Source organism: Oncorhynchus mykiss, chromosome 5 (assembly GCF_013265735.2).
Source record: "Oncorhynchus mykiss isolate Arlee chromosome 5, USDA_OmykA_1.1, whole genome shotgun sequence".
NCBI lineage: Eukaryota > Metazoa > Chordata > Actinopteri > Salmoniformes > Salmonidae > Oncorhynchus > Oncorhynchus mykiss.
The window spans coordinates 65,424,352-65,446,055 of NC_048569.1; the positions used below are offsets into that span (position 1 = coordinate 65,424,352).

The 21,704-nt window shown below is 48.3% G+C and overlaps 1 protein-coding gene across 2 annotated transcripts in view; it reads right to left on the reverse strand.

Moving 5' to 3' along the window:
• rgl1 (ral guanine nucleotide dissociation stimulator-like 1) overlaps positions 1 to 21,704 on the reverse strand; it is a 47,190-nt gene that overhangs the window by 16,530 nt on the left and 8,956 nt on the right. The window contains exon 1 of one of the 2 annotated variants that reach the window (XM_021603920.2): positions 1,636 to 1,923. The exons of the other annotated variant lie outside the window; for it this stretch is intronic. Coding sequence (XP_021459595.1) covers positions 1,636 to 1,680 — 45 coding nt within the window. The 5' untranslated portion in view covers positions 1,681 to 1,923. Of the gene's footprint in view, positions 1 to 1,635; positions 1,924 to 21,704 lie in introns of those variants that run through there. 2 annotated transcript variants of the gene reach the window in all.

Here is a 21,704-nt window from a genome sequence, read left to right on the forward strand (position 1 = left end):
ACACACACACAATATAGTCTACTCTCTGGCTCTGAATCCATATTGGCAACATATTGCCTCTCAGCTTTGCAGTTCACTCAAATCAAAAATCTGCCCAGTCAAGGAGGAAGGCAGCCACATGCAGTGTAACAGTGACCAGAGCTAATTTCAATCCCATAAAGAGGAGCTGTTTAGAGGACAGAAGCACTCCAGCAAGTCCAAACTCTCACTTTCCACCACTGCCATAACAGGACAATGGCAAAGTCCACTCCCTCCCCAGACAGAGTGGTGGCAGCTAGAGTCAAAGGTTACAGCTAGCCGTTAACAGGCTTAAAATGCCAGCTCTTAAGGCCAGTGGCACTTAGCCCGGGACTGTTGTGGGTAGATGTTTGGGTTCTAACAAAAACACAGCACAGAGGGCCATGCAGGGAACCCACCCCAAACAATCACAGTCAGGCACTAATAAACAGTGTGTGGTGGCAATGGGCTCTGGTGGAGAGAGAGAAAGTGTGCCACAGAGGAGTAACCGAGTGCAGGAGATAAAACAGGCCAGAAGGTCTGTATTTTCCATCCGTTTCCTGTACAGTGCTGCCGCTCTGCCTGCGAGATAAATACTTCACTCAGTGAGTTATGCAGTCCAGTCCACTCCAAAACAATAGCAGGAGGTATTTCTGCTCTGTGGCCCAGCCTGCTGAGTCCACAGTCTGCACAGAGCCTGCTCTTTGTGCCAGGCATAAATGTTTTTCAGACTGGGGTTTAAAGGCCTGCCTGCTTTGTGGACCAAGTTGGGGCTTATGGTGTACCAAAGGCCTCGGGCGGGAGTTATAAAAAGAGAGACCAAACAAGTTATTCTGTCACAGGGGACATTTTAGCTCTGTTGTCATCTAATAGGCCTATAATACAAAAGCTGAGATAAACACGGTTCTGAATAGGAATGAGTTTAGAGACTACATGGCATATAAATGACCCCAGGATATAAACAGAAGATGGCTTGTTTACTAACTCCAATTTCATAATTGCTGAACAGCCTTCAGTTTGGAAGGATGCTCCAATTCAGCGGAGAAGGATGCCGACTACAGAATAGACTATTTGCTCGGGCAAATAACAGTAGTCTGTCTCCGACCCGCTTCTGCTGACATCACAGAACACGGGTGTTGAGCCAAGTGAAAACAATACGCTCAAGATAACAACAACGGTGTCAAGTCTTTGGGCTGATCCGTAGGCTTTGTGCTTGCTCCAGACGCAGCTGCAGGGACCCGTGAAAGGAGCTCACGCCCCAGGGCCAAGGCAATTGTTCTACCATTTCACTCTCCGCTCAGAGACAAAAGTTTTTCATTTCTATGGGGAAAAACGAATGGTATCATATATATTCGGACACTAGTTACATTTCCATAGCGCGGCCGCGTCTTTACGCAAAATGTTTACGCGCAGGCGATACAGACCATTTAAAGTGCACCACGAGAGCGTTGTGGGAGAGAAAACAATTAAAAATCAATGTTCAAATTCATCGCCCGCCACCCCCCCGCTTTCTTTCCTTTATTCGCTACTTTCCCAAGCATACCCCCTCCCTCTCCAGCCGCTCTGAAAGCTGACTCTCAACCCACAAAAGCAACAGTCTGCAGCACGGAAACAGTGGAACTTTTTTTTTTTTTTTACCATCTTAGCTTTCCAGGCGAATCTCATGGTCAGCGCTTCTCTCATGATCCGGGGACTGCATCAGAACATGGTATAAACAGTCAACCCAGGCAATAAATGTTTCCAGTCCACAGCGACATACGGTGCGGTCCTGCTCTGTAAAATATTTTCTTCACTACACAATCCGTCACAGCTCTCTTGTCTGTGTTGTCCCCCTCTCTCAAATCCTCCTCCTCTCTTTCAATCTCCCTTCTTCCTCAGTCCCCTGTTGAATGGCTGAGCTCCGCCCACCGCACTCGCGGTCCTCACAATAACCCCTCCCGTTACCATTTTCTTTAGATTTTGAATTTTCAGGGAGAACATTATGTGAAAGATACAATCTGTAAATTTAAGATAATATTTTAGTGCCCGTCGAGATTTTCGTTGATATTACGCATACATGCTTGTGTGTAAAGTTTAAAGGGCAATCTGAAGTTCCTTCATCCATTTTTGGACATTCATTAATAATATGTACATATTGATTATTGAATAACATAATTTATAATTGCCTCATAAGCTTAGTTCAACTGTCAAACCCCATCAGAACCCCAAATATAAGCTTTTTTTACTCCAGTGTTTGTAAACATTGTAAATAAACGCTATATACCCCCAAAACATGCTTGAAACTATAATTTTTATATCTTGGATGGTCAAGTCCTAGCTCTGTCCATGAATTTGAGTGGTTACATTTCTCCAGGCCCACCCTTTAGCTTTTAACCAAAACAGAGGCGGGGTACGCTTTGTTATTGTTTCAACTAAGGATTGACCCTTTAAGCCAGATAGTCCTTGTTCCAGTGAGACAATACAAGAAGGCTGGAGATGCAATCACGATTGTGTATTGTTTATGTGAATAGGGTATGTGTGTGAGAATAGTCAACAACTGTTCCACTGTTTATGTATTTGTACACATAGTCAACCACCAGTGGTGTAAAGTACTTTAGTAAAAACACTTTAAAGTACTACTTAAGTCGTTTTTTTGGATATCTGTACTTTACTATTTATATTTTTGACAATTTTTACTTTTACTCCACTACATTCCTAAAGAAAATGATGTACTTTTTACTCCACTACATTCCTAAAGAAAATTATGTACTTTTTACTCCATACATTTTCCGAGACAATCAAAAGAATGGTCCAATACATGCACATCAAGAGAACATCCCTGGTCATCCCTACTGCCTCTGATCTGGAGGACTCACTAAACAGAGAACATCCCTGGTCATCCCCTGCCTCTGATCTGGAGGACTCACTAAACAGAGAACATCCCTGGTCGTCCTTACTGCCTCTGATCTGGAGGACTCACTAAACAGAGAACATCCCTGGTCATCTCTACTGCCTCTGATCTGGAGGACTCACTAAACAGAGAACATCCCTGGTCATCCTTACTGCCTCTGATCTGGAGGACTCACTAAACAGAGAACATCCCTGGTCATCCCTACTGCCTCTGATCTGGAGGACTCACTAAACAGAGAACATCCCTGGTCCTCCCTACTGCCTCTGATCTGGAGGACTCACTAAACAGAGAACATCCCTGGTCGTCTCTACTGCCTCTGATCTGGAGGACTCACTAAACAGAGAACATCCCTGGTCATCCCTACTGCCTCTGATCTGGAGGACTCACTAAACAGAGAACATCCCTGGTCCTCCCTACTGCCTCTGATCTGGAGGACTCACTAAACAGAGAACATCCCTGGTCGTCTCTACTGCCTCTGATCTGGAGGACTCACTAAACAGAGAACATCCCTGGTCATCCCTACTGCCTCTGATCTGGAGGACTCACTAAACAGAGAACATCCCTGGTCATCTCTACTGCCTCTGATCTGGAGGACTCACTAAACAGAGAACATCCCTGGTCATCCCTACTGCCTCTGATCTGGAGGACTCACTAAACAGAGAACATCCCTGGTCCTCCCTACTGCCTCTGATCTGGAGGACTCACTAAACAGAGAACATCCCTGGTCGTCTCTACTGCCTCTGATCTGGAGGACTCACTAAACAGAGAACATCCCTGGTCATCTCTACTGCCTCTGATCTGGAGGACTCACTAAACAGAGAACATCCCTGGTCATCCCTACTGCCTCTGATCTGGCGGACTCACTAAACAGAGAACATCCCTGGTCATCCCTACTGCCTCTGATCTGGAGGACTCACTAAACAGAGAACATCCCTGGTCATCCCTACTGCCTCTGATCTGGCGGACTCACTAAACAGAGAACATCCCTGGTCATCCCTACTGCCTCTGATCTGGCGGACTCACTAAACACAAATGCTTTGTTTGTAAATTATGTCTGAGTGTTGGAGTGTGCCCCTGGCTATTCATAAATTGTCAAAAATAATAATAATTTGAAATGATTTATACTTTTTACTTTGACTTTTGATACTTAAGTATATTTTAGCAATTACATTTACATTTGATACTTAAGTATATTTAAAACCAAATACTTTTAGACTTTTACTCAAGTTGTATTTTACTGGGTGACTTTCACTTTTACTTGAGTCATTTTACTCAAGTATGACAAGTGAGTACTTTTTCCACCACTGTCAACCACTTCCTTGAGTCAGTGGAGAGATAGAAATCAGCAGGTGGTCAAACATTTAGAGAGTTATTATGAAGCCATTAGGATGATCAGTAAAGGAACGTCTCATGTAATAACTTCAGCCACCAATACCCACACAATGCACTGTGAGTAATGTACTGCACCAGTAGTAGGACTAGACTTCCAGTGGACAATGGGAGCCCTCTGTAGGAGAGTAGGCTGGCCATGCCGTGACCCGTGTCCTCTGACTCTCATACACTGGCCCATGTAACACACAACGTCACACAGCATCACACCAAACGTCACACACAGTGTCAGTCGGTGCCCACAGACGTACAGGCCGGCCAGGGTGTCACTGCTCTCCAAACAGCCCAGTCCAGGTTGGCTGCAGGCCGGGCCAGAGGCCAGAGGCTGCCTGCCTGGAGGGCCAGGGGTCCAGGGAAGCCCTGTGTAGCCTGGCTGGAGGCCAGTTCCCAGGCTGGCTTGCCCCACCATCCACATCAGTCTCCAGGGCTCTGGGAAGCATCGACAGGCAGTGGGAAAGGTTGTGACCCCTGGCTCTCCCCCGGGGACTGTTGTGCTGCTCTCAGAGGTGAGTGATGTCATCCTTCTGTGCGACAATACTCCTTCTGACAAATGTGACAGGCACAGCTCAACTCTACTGGACCGATGAGCACACATCTCCCATTTCACAAGGACTTGGTTTGGGATGCAGAGAGAGAGGGCTAAGATCTTTGGTGCAATCTACGGAGTCTGGCGCTGCACTGTTCAGATTAAATAAGAGACTGTTTGTATTGGCCCAGCTGCTGGGGATAATAAATAATGCCATATATCCGGTTGATTTACAGTACTAAGATCCTACTGCTGCTCCAACAGATCTTATAGTCTGGAGCAAGTCTCTATGGAAAAGGAGGTTTGTTTGTCTGGGGGGCCGGAGGAGGGGTGCTGTTCATCCTGAGATCTGGAATAAAATATATCTCCAATATCACAGCACAGACTAGGGGACTGCACAGAAGGGTCAGCTCTCCCCCTGGCTGGACCCCTGGACCCCCGGCCGCCAGCATTCCCTCTGGGGGACCCCTATCTACCCCCCCCATCCTCCCCTCTGTCTCAACAAAACCAGGACAGGGAGCTGCAGCGCAGAGTGGAGCCGGACAAAAACAGGAGGCGCACGGTGCTGTTGTTGCACCACTGTGGGGAAAAAGGCACATTCCAGGAAATCTCCCACTTCCTGCCTGCAGCCTCCCGACTCCACAAAGCCTGCTGTCTTCATACATGACGGGTGGGGCTAGCAGGGCTAGAGCCATAACACACTACTACTGCTATAGAGGGACAGGAGAGGAGAGGAGAGGAGAGGAGAGGAGAGGAGAGGAGAGGAGAGGAGAGGAGAGGAGAGGAGAGGAGAGGAGAGGAGAGGAGAGGAGAAGAGAAGAGAAGAGAGGAGAGGACAGGACAGGAGAGGAGAGGACATGAGAGGACGGGAGAGGACGGGAGAGGACGGGAGAGGATAGGACAGGAGAGGACAGGATAGGACAGGACAGGACAGGACAGGACAGGAGAGGACAGGAGATGAAAATAAAAGAAAAGTAGAGGAACCATAAAACTCTACATCAAGGGGACAGGATTGCATCAGAACACTCACTTACAGCGAGAAGAGAAGAGAAGAGATGAGACACTCAGTAGAGCACTATAGGGATCTAAATATCCATCTCAGAGCCAAGAGAGTTTAGCAGATAAGACAGCCAGACCATTCAGGATGGTTTGAAGCTGCTCTGTTTAAGTGAAGAGGATCAAGAGGTCATTGTCAGAGAAAGTGTACTGTACTGTTTAGTGGGTGTTGCCAGAGCTGTGTGTGTGTGTGTGTGTGTGTGTGTGTGTGTGTGTGTGTGTGTGTGTGTGTGTGTGTGTGTGCATGTGCTCGTGTCATAAAGAGTTCACAGCAAGGTCAGGAGCTCATGGAGAAGCCATTTAAGCCAGAAGAGATCAAGCCAAAACAATAACAAAGTCATTAGTGGAATTCATAGGGAATTTAGGAATAATTATTATATTTTGTACATCAAGCTGGATGGACATTTTAAGTTGAACCTTTATTTAACTAGGCAAGTCAGTTAATTAGGAACAAATTATTATTTACAATCATGGCCTTTCATTAGCCTGATATGAGCAAAAAATAAGATTCATCCTCACTATTAAAGTATTGGCAGCTGTTAGAGCCAGAGACTCCAGTGGAAACTCTGTCATTGCATCATTGCATAACAAGCAGTACTTGGAAGGTCCTGTCAGCGTCCAATACCAGTCTGTCTGTCTGTCTGTCTGTCTGTCTGTCTGTCTGTGAGACACATGGAGGGATCACTTCCCCGAAGCCTCTACTCCCACTACTACTGGCACTATTGTGACTACGTTATGTCAGGTACACTTTGTGCCTGTGTGTGGGTGGGCCATGTGTCCTGCTATATGTGTCTGTGTGTAATTTACACTGTCTGCGCATGCAGATCAGTGTGTGTGTGTGTGTGTGCGTGTGTGTGTGTGTGGTTGTGTTTTAACCACACTATCCAGTAGGGAGTGGTATATACTGTATGTAAGATGGTGAATTTATCCAGAATCAGCGCTGGGTTTTCCAGCCACAACGCCAGAGGAGTTGGTTGTTTTTAGGACTTTATGATCTTCTAGCTTTGTAAAATGCTCCGCCATTTCCTGGTTGCTAAAATTCGAATAGTTCGCCTAATCTCAGTTTTTGTGACAAAACAAGCATTGCATAGTGTAGAGAATCATTGTACCATCTAAACTGCTGTGAAATATATTTTCTATAACCAAAAATATTGTATTTTCAGCTGTTTGAAGCTGGTGTACAAAACTGAAAGTGAAAGACTTATATTTCCCTCACTAACTTTAAACATCAGCTGTCTGAGCAGCTAACCGATCGCTGCAGCTGTACATAGCCCATCTGTAAATAGCCCACCCAATCTACCTACCTCATCCCCATATTGTTTTTATTTACTTTTCTGCTCTTTTTCACACCAGTATCTCTACTTGCACATCATCATCTGCTCATCTATCACTCCAGTGTTAATTTGCTACATTGTAATTACTTCACTACTATGACCTATTTATTGCCTTACCTCCTCACGCCATTTGCACACACTGTATATAGACTTTCTTTTTTTTTCTATTGTGTTATTGACTGTACGCTTGTTTATTCCATGTGTAACTCTGTGTTGTTGTTAGTGTCGCACTGCTTTGCTTTATCTTGGCCAGGTCGCAGTTGTAAATGAGAACTTGTTCTCAACTATCTTATGTGGTTAAATTAAGGTGAAATAAAAAAATAGTATTAAAAAGGGCACAGTCAGTAACCACCAACAGGTCAGGAACTGGTCCAACAGATATTGTGACCTCTCAATCATGCAGATTACAGTTTCCACTCTCTTGCTCATGTTCCTCCTCCTCTCCTCTTCGCTCTCTCCCTCATGTTCCTCCTCCTCTCCTCTTCGCTCTCTCCCTCATGTTCCTCCTCCTCTCCTCTTCGCTCTCTCCCTCATGTTTCTCCTCCTCTCCTCTTCGCTCTCTCCCTCATGTTCCTCCTCCTCTCCTCTTCGCTCTCTCCCTCATGTTCCTCCTCCTCTCCTCTTCGCTCTCTCCCTCATGTTTCTCCTCCTCTCCTCTTCGCTCTCTCCCTCATGTTTCTCCACTATTTTCCTATCTTCCTAAGTTGTCCCCCTTTCCCATGTTTCCCCCCCACTCTCCCTGTAGTGCATGTTTCCCCCCCCACTCTTCCCGTAGTGCATGTTTCCCCCCCACTCTTCCTGTAGTGCATGTTTCCCCCCCACTCTCCCTGTAGTGCATGTTTCTCGCCTCACCTCTCATTTTTCTCTCCCCTCTTTCTCTCCCGTCTTCTTCTCTCCTCCTCTTTCCTCCTCAAACTCAAATCAAATTGTATTTGTCACATGCGCCGAATACAACCTTACCATGAAATGCTTACTTACAAGCACTTAACCACCAATGCAGTTCAATGAATAGAGTTAAGAAAATATGTACTAAATATAATGTACTAAAAATGAGGCTACTTCCCGGGGGGGTAAATGTAGACTTGGCGCTCCGGTACCGCTTGCCGTGCGGTAGCAGAGAGAACAGTCTATGATTCCGGTGACTGGAGTCTGTGATACATTTTTTTGGGCCTTCCTCTGACACCGCCTAGTATATAGGTCCTGGATGGCAAGAAGCTTGTCCCCCCTATAGTCCACAATCAGCTCCTTTGTCTTTCTCACGTTTAGGGAGAGGTTGTTGTCCTGGCACCACACTGCCAGGTCTCTGACCTCCTCCCTATAGGCTGTCTCATCATTGTCGGTGATCAGGCCTACCACTGTTGAGTCAGCAAACTTAACGATGGTGTTGGAGTCGTGCTTGGCCATGAAGTCGTGGGTGAACAGGGAGTACAGGAGGGGACTAAGCACGCACCTCTGTGGGACCCCTGTGTTGAGGATCAGCGTGGCAGATGTGTTGTTACCTGCCCGTCAGGAAGTCCAGGATCCAGTTGCAGAGGGAGGTGTTTAGTCCCAGGGTCCTTAGCTTAGTGATGAGCTTTGTGGGCACTATGGTGTTGTACGCTGAGCTGTAGTCAATTAACAGCATTCCTTTTGTCCAGGTGGGAAAGGGCAGTGTGGAGTGCAATTGAGATTGTGTCATCTGTGGATCTGTTGGGGCGGTATGCGAATTGGAGTGGGTCTAGGGTTTCCGGCATGATGGTGTTGATGTGAGCCATGACCAGCCTTTCAAAGCACTTAATAGCTACTGACGTGAGTGCTATGGGGGGGTAATCATTTAGGCAGGTTACCTTTGCTTTCTTGGGCACAGGGACTATGGTGGTCTGTTTGAAGCTAGTAGGTATTACAGACTCGGTCAGGGAGAGGACTCTGATCCATTGTTACCCTGTGAGGCCCTGTGTGAGGCTCTATCAGTGGCCTCCTGGCCTCATTAGCATAGTGATTCATACAGCCGGCCAGACTCCAGAGGAATGACATCATCACCACTGCCAGTAAACCCCACTAAGACCCTGAGAGCCCCTCCCCTCCCTCTGGATGGTCACCAGCTGGGGCTGCAGTGTCTTTGGGAGCACAGACAACATTACACCATGGCTTATACAGACTGATCCTAGAACTGCCTCAGAAAAGAGTAAGATGAAATTGCTCCTAGATACTGAGGTCAGTTTTACATTTCCCCCCACCTAAGCTGATCCTAGATATGTGCCTAAAGGCAACTTATAGGCCTATCCAAAGCTTTCCGAGAGGCAATATTACAGGCTGATCCGGAGTGTTCCACAGTGTTCATCTGGGGTCAATAGGCTTGAGCCGCCCTCGGCACCAAAACAAGGATAATCCTCAGTTCTAGGCTGTGTTTTATGATGACTCACACTGTACTGCCATGTCTTATAGACATTACGGTAACTTGGGGTATCCCCAGTAGCCCTCCATCCCCACCCCTGACCCCCTGCCTATAAGCCCCAATTAAGAAGTGTGGGTCTGCCTGTCTGGCCTCCTGTTACAGTCAGAGCCATCTGTTTCTCATAGCCTCTGTAGCACTACAATTCTGCTGAGATGAACACCCACGGATGCATAGAACCACTGACTCCGTTCTATATTGAAAACCTAGAAATGGACACACTAGATCTACAAACATTTTATGGCCTGAGGGTTCAGACTACAAGTGGGTGAGATGCTGACATGCCAGATTGCCTGACCATTCATATTAATAACTGTCCTCAGTACACCACCCTGCACTGCCCACTTGGACATCGGCCCCCTCTCTACCCTCTCCTCCACACACACACACACACACACACACACACACACACACACACACACACACACACACACACACTCTGCCTGCTCAGGCAGAACACACAGTAAGCTGGGACACATGACTGGGATCAGGCTGGGCTGTTGTGGGGAGGGGATGGGGCTCACATTGTTTACCACAGTCCTCTTGCACAAGCTGCCAGGGGCTGGGGTTTTTGTGGTGTGCAGTCCAGGTTTTGTGTGCGTGTGCATGATTTAATGCATCTATTTGATTTAAAAAGGTTAGTGTGCTTACATAGCCTACAGCCACTGTACCACTATCATCCGCAGCCTGAAGCCCATCCAAATGTGTGATCAACATCGACCCCCCCCCCCCCCCCCCCCCCCCACTTGCACACACAGCTGCGACACTATCAAAACCACTCAGAATTGTGTTACCCAGTAGGGGGGCCCCTATGGTGTGCCCCTATGGTCTGATGAGTTTCTGCCCCAGTTGAGTGATCTGATCCTCTGGTGTGATGTGTGATGCCCAGGCCTGGACAGGAGGATGACAGGGACAATAGCCTGACTATTGACTCTTCACAACTTCTCTATGCCACAATTAATCCAGGACCCATAATACAGTATGAACCATGGAGCAGCTAGCTAGACTTGTAAGATGCTACCCAAGAGTGTGAAATTAATAGGATGCCAACAAAGAGGTGTACTTTGAAGAAAATATTGCAGACCCATGTATTTGGTAAATGGATCTGCAATATACCAAATCAAATCAAAGTGTATTTGTCACGTGCGTCGAATACAACAGGTACAACCTTACAGTGAAATGCTTACTTACAAGCCCTAACCAACAGTGCAATTGTTAAGTAAGAAATAGGTATTAGGTGAACAATAGATAAGTAAAGAAATAAAAACAGTAAAAAGACAGTGAAAAATAACAGTAGCGAGGCTATAACAATAGCGAGGTTAAATACAGTAGCGAGGCTATAACAGTAGCGAGGTTAAATACAGTAGCAAGGTTAAATACAGTAGCGAGGCTATAACAGTAGCGAGGCTAAATACAGTAGCGAGGCTAAATACAGTAGCAAGGCTATATACAGTAGCGAGGCTATAACAGTAGCGAGGCTAAATACAGTAGCGAGGCTATAACAGTAGCGAGGCTATAACAGTAGCGAGGCTAAATACAGTAGCGAGGCTATAACAGTAGCGAGGCTATATACAATAGCGAGGCTATAACAGTAGCGAGACTATAACAGTAGCGAGGCTATATACAATAGCGAGGATATAACAGTAACGAGGCTAAATACAGTAGCGAGGCTATAACAGTAGCGAGGTTAAATACAGTAGCGAGGTTAAATACAGTAGCGAGGCTATAACAGTAGCGAGGCTATAACAGTAGTGAGGCTAAATACAGTAGTGAGGCTATAACAGTAGCGAGGCTATAACAGTAGCGAGGCTAAATACAGTAGCGAGGCTAAATACAGTAGCGAGGCTATATACAGTAGCGAGGCTAAATACAGTAGCGAGGATATAACAGTAGCGAGGCTAAATACAGTAGCGAGGCTATAACAGTAGTGAGGCTATATACAGTAGCGAGGCTAAATACAGTAGCGAGGCTATAACAGTAGCGAGGCTAAATACAGTAGCGAGGCTAAATACAGTAGCGAGGCTATAACAGTAGCGAGGCTATAACAGTAGCGAGGCTATATACAATAGCGAGGCTATAACAGTAGCGAGGCTATAACAGTAGCGAGGCTATATACAATAGCGAGGATATAACAGTAACGAGGCTAAATACAATAGCGAGGATATAACAGTAACGAGGCTAAATACAATAGCGAGGATTTAACAGTAGCGAGGCTATATATAATAGCGAGGATTTAACAGTAGCGAGGCTATAAACAGTAGCGAGGATATAACAGTAGCGAGGCTATATACAATAGCGAGGCTATAACAGTAGCGAGGATATAACAGTAGCGAGGCTAAATACAGTAGCGAGGCAAAAACAGTAGCGAGGCTATAAACAGTCCCAAAACATATTCCAGTCTGTGCTAGCAAAACAGTCCTGCAGTTTAGTATCTGCTTCATCTAACCACTTTTTTTTTATAGAGGCACTGGTGCTTCCTGCTTTCATTTTTGCTTGTAAGCAGGAATAAGGAAGATAGAATTATGGACAGATTTGCCAAATTCAGGGCAAGGGAGACCTTTGTACACGTCTCTGTGTTTGGAGTAAAGGTGATCTAGAATTTATTTGCCCTCTGGTTGTGCATTTAACATGCTGATATAAATGAGGTAAAACGGATTTAAGTTTCCCTGCATTAAAGTCCCTGGCCACTAGGAGCGCCACCTCTGGGTGAGCGGCTATTGTTTACAAATATGAACAGACCGCCCTCCTTGTCATATCAGAGTGTGCTGTTCTTTCTTGCCGGTGCAGCGTATATCCCACCAGCTGAATATCCATGTCGTCATTCAGCAATAATTTGGTGGAACATAAAATATTACAGTTTTTGATGTCCCGTTGGTAGGATATTCGTGACCGTACCTCGTCTAATTTATTGTCCAATGATTGTACGTTGGCAAGTAATACTGATGGTAAAGGCAGATTTCCCATTCACCGCCACCGTATCCTTGCAAGGCACCCCGCCATGTGTCTGTAACTGTCAGCAAACCTGCTGTCTCTCTCTTGCCAATGACAGGGATTTCGGCCTTGTCGGGCGTCTGAAGTACATCCTGTATGTCCTGCTCGTTGAAGAAAAAATCTTTGTCTAATCTGAGGTGAGTGATCGCTGTCCTGGTATCCAGAAGCTCTTTTTTTGCCAGTAAAATACGGTGGCAGAAACATTATGTACAAAATAAGTTACAAATAACACGAGAAAAAACCCCATATAATAGAACAATTGGTTAGGCCCCGTAAATTATGTGACTTGAGTAGTCAGCCTTTTTCTGTACTTTTGTGTAACGGTTTTCTTCTATCTCCTCCTCTGATGAAGAGGTAGAACAAGGATCGGACCAAAATGCAGCGTGTCGATTGTGATTCATGTTTAATGAAAAAACACACTAAACACAAACACTACAAAAACAATAAACGTGATGAACGTAACGAAAACCTAAAACAGCCTATCTGGTGAAAAACACATAGACAGGAACAATCACCCACAAACACACAGTGAACCCCAGGCTACCTAAATATGGTTCCCAATCAGAGACAATGACTAACACCTGCCTCTGATTGAGAACCATATCAGGCCAGACATAGAAATAGACAAACAAGACATCCAACATAGAATGCCCACCCAGTTCACACCCTGACCAATCAAAACATAGAAAATACAAAGTAAACTATGGTCAGGGCGTGACAGTACCCCCCCCCCAAGGTGCGGACTCCGGCCGCAAAACCTGAACCTATAGGGGAGGGTCTGGGTGGGCATCTGTCCGCGGTGGCGGCTCTGGCGCTGGACGTGGACCCCACTCCATGACAGTTTTAATCCCCCTCCTAAACGTCCCTAAATAGGTTACCCACCACAATGATAACATGGGACAGAGGGACAGCTCGGGACAGAGGTAACTCGGGACAGATGGGTAGCTCAGCCCTGAGAGGAAGCTCAGCACTGAGAAGAAGCTCAGCACTGAGAAGAAGCTCAGGCAGGTGGTTAGATCCGGCAGATCCTGGCTGGCTGGCGGTTCTGGAAGATCCTGGCTGACTGGCGGATCCGGAAGATCCTGGCTGACTGGCGGATCTGGGAGAATCTGGACGACTGGCAGATCTGGGAGAATCTGGACGACTGGCAGATCTGGGAGAATCTGGACGACTGGCAGATCTGGGAGAGTCTGGCCGACTGGCAGATCTGGAAGAGTCTGGTCGACTGGCAGATCTGGAAGAGTCTGGTCGACTGGCAGATCTGAAAGAGTCTGGACGACTGGCAGATCTGGAAGAGTCTGGACGACTGGCAGATCTGGAAGAGTCTGGACGACTGGCAGATCTGGAAGAGTCTGGACGACTGGCAGATCTGGAAGAGTCTGGACGACGGGCAGATCTGGAAGAGTCTGGTCGACTGGCAGATCTGGAAGAGTCTGGTCGACTGGCAGATCTGGAAGAGTCTGGACGACTGGCAGATCTGGAAGAGTCTGGACGACTGGCAGATCTGGAAGAGACTGGTCGACACAGACTGGCTGCTCTGGCTGCTCCATGCTGACTGACAGCTCTGGCTGCTCCATGCTGGCAGACTGCTCTGGCTGCTCCATGATGACTGGTAGCTCTGGCTGCTCCATGCTGACTGGCTGCTCCATGCTGACTGGCAGCTCTGGCTGCTCCATGCTGACTGGCTGCTCCATGCTGACTGGCAGCTCTGGCCGCTCCATGCTGACTGGCTGCTCTGGCTGCTCCATGCTGACTGGCTGCTCCATGCTGACTGGCTGCTCCATGCTGACTGGCGGCCCTGGCTGCTCCATGCTGACTGGCGGCCCTGGCTGCTCCATGCTGACTGGCAACTCTGGCTGCTCCATGCTGACTGACTGCTCCATGCTGACTGGCTGCTCCATGCTGACTGGCGGCCCTGGCTGCTCCATGCTGACTGGCGGCCCTGGCTGCTCCATGCTGACTGGCGGCCCTGGCTGCTCCATGCTGACTGGCGGCCCTGGCTGCTCCATGCTAACTGGCAGCTCTGGCGGCTCCTTGCAGACTGGCAGCTCTGGCGGCTCCTTGCAGACTGGCAGCTTTGGCGGCATCCTGCAGACTGGCAGCTCTGGCGGCTCCTTGCAGACTGGCAGCTCCATGCAGACTGGCAGCTCTATGCAGACTGGCAGCTCCTTGCAGACTGGCAGCTCCTTGCTAACTGGCAGCTCTAAGCTAACTGGCAGCTCTATGCTAACTGGCAGCTCTATGCTAACTGGCAGCTCTATGCTAACTGGCAGTTCTGAACAGGCGGGAGACTCCGGCAGCGCTGTAGAGAAGGCAGGCTCTAACAGCGCTAAACAGGCGGGAGACTCCGACAGCGCTGAAGAGAAAGGAGGCTCTGGCAGCGCTGGACAGGCGAGGCGCACTGTAGGCCTGATGCGTGGTGCTGGCACTGGTGGTACTGGGCCGAGGACACGCACAGGAAGCCTGGTGCGGGGAGCTGCTACCGGAGGGCTGGGGTGTGGAGGTGGTACTGGAAAAACCGGACCGTGCAGGCGCACTGGAGCTCTTGAGCACCGAGCCTGCCCAACCTTACCTGGTTGAATGCTCACGGTCGCCCTGCCAGTGCGGCGAGGTGGAATAGCCCGCACTGGACTATGCAGGCGAACCGGAGAAACCGAGCGCAAGGCTGGTGCCATGTAAACCGGCCCAAGGAGACGCACTGGGGACCAGCTGCGTAGAGCCGGCTTCATGGCATTAGGCTCGACGCTCAATCTAGCCCGGCCGACACGCGGAGCTGGAATATACCGCACCGGGCTATGCACCCGCACTGGAGACACCGTGCGCACCACTGCATAACACGGTGCCTGTCCGGTCTCTCTAGCCCCCCGGTAAGCACAGGGAGTCTGCCCAGGTCTCCTACCTGGCGTAGCCATACTCCCTGTTAGCCCCCCCCCAAGAAATTTTTGGGGGTGCCTCTCGGGCTTCCTTGCCAGCCGTGTTCCCTCATATCGCCGGCTCCTCTCTCCGGCTGCCTCTGCTCTCCTAAGTGCCTCCACCTGTTCCCATGGAAGGCGATCTCTTCCAGCCAGTATCTCCTCCCAAGTGTAACAGCCCTTGCCATCTAAAACGTCCTCCCATGTCCATTCCTCTTTACGCTGCTGTTGCTGCCTGTTGACACGCTGCTTGGTCGGTTGGTGGTGGGTGATTCTGTAACGGTTTTCTTCTATCTCCTCCTCTGATGAAGAGGTAGAACAAGGATCGGACCAAAATGCAGCGTGTCGATTGTGATTCATGTTTAATGAAAAAACACACTAAACACAAACACTACAAAAACAATAAACGTGATGAACGTAACGAAAACCTAAAACAGCCTATCTGGTGAAAAACACATAGACAGGAACAATCACCCACAAACACACAGTGAACCCCAGGCTACCTAAATATGGTTCCCAATCAGAGACAATGACTAACACCTGCCTCTGATTGAGAACCATATCAGGCCAGACATAGAAATAGACAAACAAGACATCCAACATAGAATGCCCACCCAGTTCACACCCTGACCAATCAAAACATAGAAAATACAAAGTAAACTATGGTCAGGGCGTGACAGTACCCCCCCCCCAAGGTGCGGACTCCGGCCGCAAAACCTGAACCTATAGGGGAGGGTCTGGGTGGGCATCTGTCCGCGGTGGCGGCTCTGGCACTGGACGTGGACCCCACTCCATGACAGTTTTAATCCCCCTCCTAAACGTCCCTAAATAGGTTACCCACCACAATGATAACATGGGACAGAGGGACAGCTCGGGACAGAGGTAACTCGGGACAGATGGGTAGCTCAGCCCTGAGAGGAAGCTCAGCACTGAGAAGAAGCTCAGCACTGAGAAGAAGCTCAGGCAGGTGGTTAGATCCGGCAGATCCTGGCTGGCTGGCGGTTCTGGAAGATCCTGGCTGACTGGCGGATCCGGAAGATCCTGGCTGACTGGCGGATCTGGGAGAATCTGGACGACTGGCAGATCTGGGAGAATCTGGACGACTGGCAGATCTGGGAGAATCTGGACGACTGGCAGATCTGGGAGAGTCTGGCCGACTGGCAGATCTGGAAGAGTCTGGTCGACTGGCAGATCTGGAAGAGTCTGGTCGACTGGCAGATCTGAAAGAGTCTGGACGACTGGCAGATCTGGAAGAGTCTGGACGACTGGCAGATCTGGAAGAGTCTGGACGACTGGCAGATCTGGAAGAGTCTGGACGACTGGCAGATCTGGAAGAGTCTGGACGACGGGCAGATCTGGAAGAGTCTGGTCGACTGGCAGATCTGGAAGAGTCTGGTCGACTGGCAGATCTGGAAGAGTCTGGACGACTGGCAGATCTGGAAGAGTCTGGACGACTGGCAGATCTGGAAGAGACTGGTCGACACAGACTGGCTGCTCTGGCTGCTCCATGCTGACTGACAGCTCTGGCTGCTCCATGCTGGCAGACTGCTCTGGCTGCTCCATGATGACTGGTAGCTCTGGCTGCTCCATGCTGACTGGCTGCTCCATGCTGACTGGCAGCTCTGGCTGCTCCATGCTGACTGGCTGCTCCATGCTGACTGGCAGCTCTGGCCGCTCCATGCTGACTGGCTGCTCTGGCTGCTCCATGCTGACTGGCTGCTCCATGCTGACTGGCGGCCCTGGCTGCTCCATGCTGACTGGCGGCCCTGGCTGCTCCATGCTGACTGGCAACTCTGGCTGCTCCATGCTGACTGACTGCTCCATGCTGACTGGCTGCTCCATGCTGACTGGCGGCCCTGGCTGCTCCATGCTGACTGGCGGCCCTGGCTGCTCCATGCTGACTGGCGGCCCTGGCTGCTCCATGCTGACTGGCGGCCCTGGCTGCTCCATGCTAACTGGCAGCTCTGGCGGCTCCTTGCAGACTGGCAGCTCTGGCGGCTCCTTGCAGACTGGCAGCTTTGGCGGCATCCTGCAGACTGGCAGCTCTGGCGGCTCCTTGCAGACTGGCAGCTCCATGCAGACTGGCAGCTCTATGCAGACTGGCAGCTCCTTGCAGACTGGCAGCTCCTTGCTAACTGGCAGCTCTAAGCTAACTGGCAGCTCTATGCTAACTGGCAGCTCTATGCTAACTGGCAGCTCTATGCTAACTGGCAGTTCTGAACAGGCGGGAGACTCCGGCAGCGCTGTAGAGAAGGCAGGCTCTAACAGCGCTAAACAGGCGGGAGACTCCGACAGCGCTGAAGAGAAAGGAGGCTCTGGCAGCGCTGGACAGGCGAGGCGCACTGTAGGCCTGATGCGTGGTGCTGGCACTGGTGGTACTGGGCCGAGGACACGCACAGGAAGCCTGGTGCGGGGAGCTGCTACCGGAGGGCTGGGGTGTGGAGGTGGTACTGGAAAAACCGGACCGTGCAGGCGCACTGGAGCTCTTGAGCACCGAGCCTGCCCAACCTTACCTGGTTGAATGCTCACGGTCGCCCTGCCAGTGCGGCGAGGTGGAATAGCCCGCACTGGACTATGCAGGCGAACCGGAGAAACCGAGCGCAAGGCTGGTGCCATGTAAACCGGCCCAAGGAGACGCACTGGGGACCAGCTGCGTAGAGCCGGCTTCATGGCATTAGGCTCGACGCTCAATCTAGCCCGGCCGACACGCGGAGCTGGAATATACCGCACCGGGCTATGCACCCGCACTGGAGACACCGTGCGCACCACTGCATAACACGGTGCCTGTCCGGTCTCTCTAGCCCCCCGGTAAGCACAGGGAGTCTGCCCAGGTCTCCTACCTGGCGTAGCCATACTCCCTGTTAGCCCCCCCCCAAGAAATTTTTGGGGGTGCCTCTCGGGCTTCCTTGCCAGCCGTGTTCCCTCATATCGCCGGCTCCTCTCTCCGGCTGCCTCTGCTCTCCTAAGTGCCTCCACCTGTTCCCATGGAAGGCGATCTCTTCCAGCCAGTATCTCCTCCCAAGTGTAACAGCCCTTGCCATCTAAAACGTCCTCCCATGTCCATTCCTCTTTACGCTGCTGTTGCTGCCTGTTGACACGCTGCTTGGTCGGTTGGTGGTGGGTGATTCTGTAACGGTTTTCTTCTATCTCCTCCTCTGATGAAGAGGTAGAACAAGGATCGGACCAAAATGCAGCGTGTCGATTGTGATTCATGTTTAATGAAAAAACACACTAAACACAAACACTACAAAAACAATAAACGTGATGAACGTAACGAAAACCTAAAACAGCCTATCTGGTGAAAAACACATAGACAGGAACAATCACCCACAAACACACAGTGAACCCCAGGCTACCTAAATATGGTTCCCAATCAGAGACAATGACTAACACCTGCCTCTGATTGAGAACCATATCAGGCCAGACATAGAAATAGACAAACAAGACATCCAACATAGAATGCCCACCCAGTTCACACCCTGACCAATCAAAACATAGAAAATACAAAGTAAACTATGGTCAGGGCGTGACATTTTGGGTCAACACAGAAACACAGTTCTATTTAGGACAATCAAGTGTCAGTTTCCTTCCCCAGACTGTAGCAACGGGAGGTTTGTTGAATGGCAGTGTTTTTACAGACAACCTCAGTCCTCCTCTGTGTCATAATAAATCACTCCCTAACAAACCCAACTCCATTGTCGTGTCATAATGGCACATGACTGTCAAGAAATGAAAGGTTAGCAGCTAACGGTTAGCTAAAAAGGAAACATTTGAACGTCACATAAAAAGAAAATAAAAGAAAAGAAGACGAAAACGGGAAGGAGGACTGCTTGGTCAGCTTTTCTATTTTTCCATGGAAACCACATCATCATTGTGGATTTACTCTCGTGGTCTGCTATTGCTTCTGCTATTTCAATGTCCCACTATCGAATGGCCCTGCTTGGTTTATTACCAGTCATTGGGTTTTGTTGAATATTGCCTGCATTCTAGTTTATTGAGCTCTGTGCTTTATCACCAAACTGCTCTGCTACACTCTCTGTGGCTGTGAGTGGAAAAACAGATCACAGTATCATCTTCCAGGAGTCAGGAGCCAGGAGCTAGGATCTAGGAGGCAGCTCTATCTGTCTTTATGAGGCTCTAAGTCCCCAGTAACGTTGAATAGGGACACCTCAGCATTCTCTCTTTCTGACCTGCACTTTGAACCTGGCGGCCATCATCCACAGACCACAGGACCACATAACAGCGCCATTAAAACACATTAGTTCAATCACTGCTTTACTTTATGGCTGGCCTGGTTTCGTAACCGATCATTAAGAAGAGGAGAAGAAAGGAGGGGAGGGAGGGAGGGAAAACATGTATTACAACAATGCTTCACAAGCCAAGGGAGCAGAACTGTCAAAGTTTCAAAGTTCTACTGGACATAAATGCATAACAGGCATAACTGTTATGTAACTGTAGTCTGTAAAATTGGAGCAATTTTTCTCTTGTAACCACTAACAGGAGGAAGAAAATGTTATACTAAATGCACCTGTGACATTCAAATAGATAGGGAGGAAATAGTCTAATATAGGGAAACAGAGTGTGAATAGATAGGGAGGAGAGAGTCGAATATAGGGAAACAGAGTGTGAATAGATAGGGAGGAGAGAGTCGAATATAGGGAAACAGAGTGTGAATAGATAGAGAGGAGAGAGTCTAATATAGGGAAACAGAGTGTGAATAGATAGGGAGGAAATAGTCTAATATAGGGAAACAGAGTGTGAATAGATAGGGAGGAAAGAGTCTAATATAGGGAAACATAGTGTGAATAGATAGGGAGGAGAGAGTCTAATATAGGGAAACATAGTGTGAATAGATAGGGAGGATAGAGTCTAATATAGGGAAACAGAGTGTGAATAGATAGAGAGGAGAGAGTCTAATATAGGGAAACAGAGTGTGAATAGATAGGGAGGAGAGAGTCTAATATAGGGAAACAGAGTGTGAATAGATAGGGAGGAGAGAGTCTAATATAGGGAAACAGAGTGTGAATAGATAGGGAGGAGAGAGTCTAATATAGGGAAACATAGTGTGAATAGATAGGGAGGATAGAGTCTAATATAGGGAAACAGAGTGTGAATAGATAGGGAGGAGAGAGTCTAATATAGGGAAACAGAGTGTGAATAGATAGGGAGGAGAGAGTCGAATATAGGGAAACAGAGTGTGAATAGATAGGGAGGAGAGAGTCTAATATAGGGAAACAGAGTGTGAATAGATAGGGAGGAGAGAGTCTAATATAGGGAAACATAGTGTGAATAGATAGGGAGGATAGAGTCTAATATAGGGAAACAGAGTGTGAATAGATAGAGAGGAGAGAGTCTAATATAGGGAAACAGAGTGTGAATAGATAGGGAGGAGAGAGTCTAATATAGGGAAACAGAGTGTGAATAGATAGGGAGGAGAGAGTCTAATATAGGGAAACATAGTGTGAATAGATAGGGAGGAGAGAGTCTAATATAGGGAAACATAGTGTGAATAGATAGAGAGGAGAGAGTCTAATATAGGGAAACAGAGTGTGAATAGATAGAGAGGAGAGAGTCTAATATAGGGAAACAGAGTGTGAATAGATAGGGAGGAGAGAGTCTAATATAGGGAAACAGAGTGTGAATAGATAGGGAGGAGAGAGTCTAATATAGGGAAACATAGTGTGAATAGATAGGGAGGAGAGAGTCTAATATAGGGAAACAGAGTGTGAATAGATAGGGAGGAGAGAGTCTAATATAGGGAAACATAGTGTGAATAGATAGGGAGGAGAGAGTCTAATATAGGGAAACATAGTGTGAATAGATAGGGAGGAGAGAGTCTAATATAGGGAAACATAGTGTGAATAGATAGAGAGGAGAGAGTCTAATATAGGGAAACAGAGTGTGAATAGATAGAGAGGAGAGAGTCTAATATAGGGAAACAGAGTGTGAATAGATAGAGAGGAGAGAGTCTAATATAGGGAAACATAGTGTGAATAGATAGGGAGGAGAGAGTCTAATATAGGGAAACAGAGTGTGAATAGATAGAGAGGAGAGAGTCTAATATAGGGAAACAGAGTGTGAATAGATAGGGAGGAGAGAGTCTAATATAGGGAAACAGAGTGTGAATAGATAGGGAGGAGAGAGTCTAATATAGGGAAACAGAGTGTGAATAGATAGG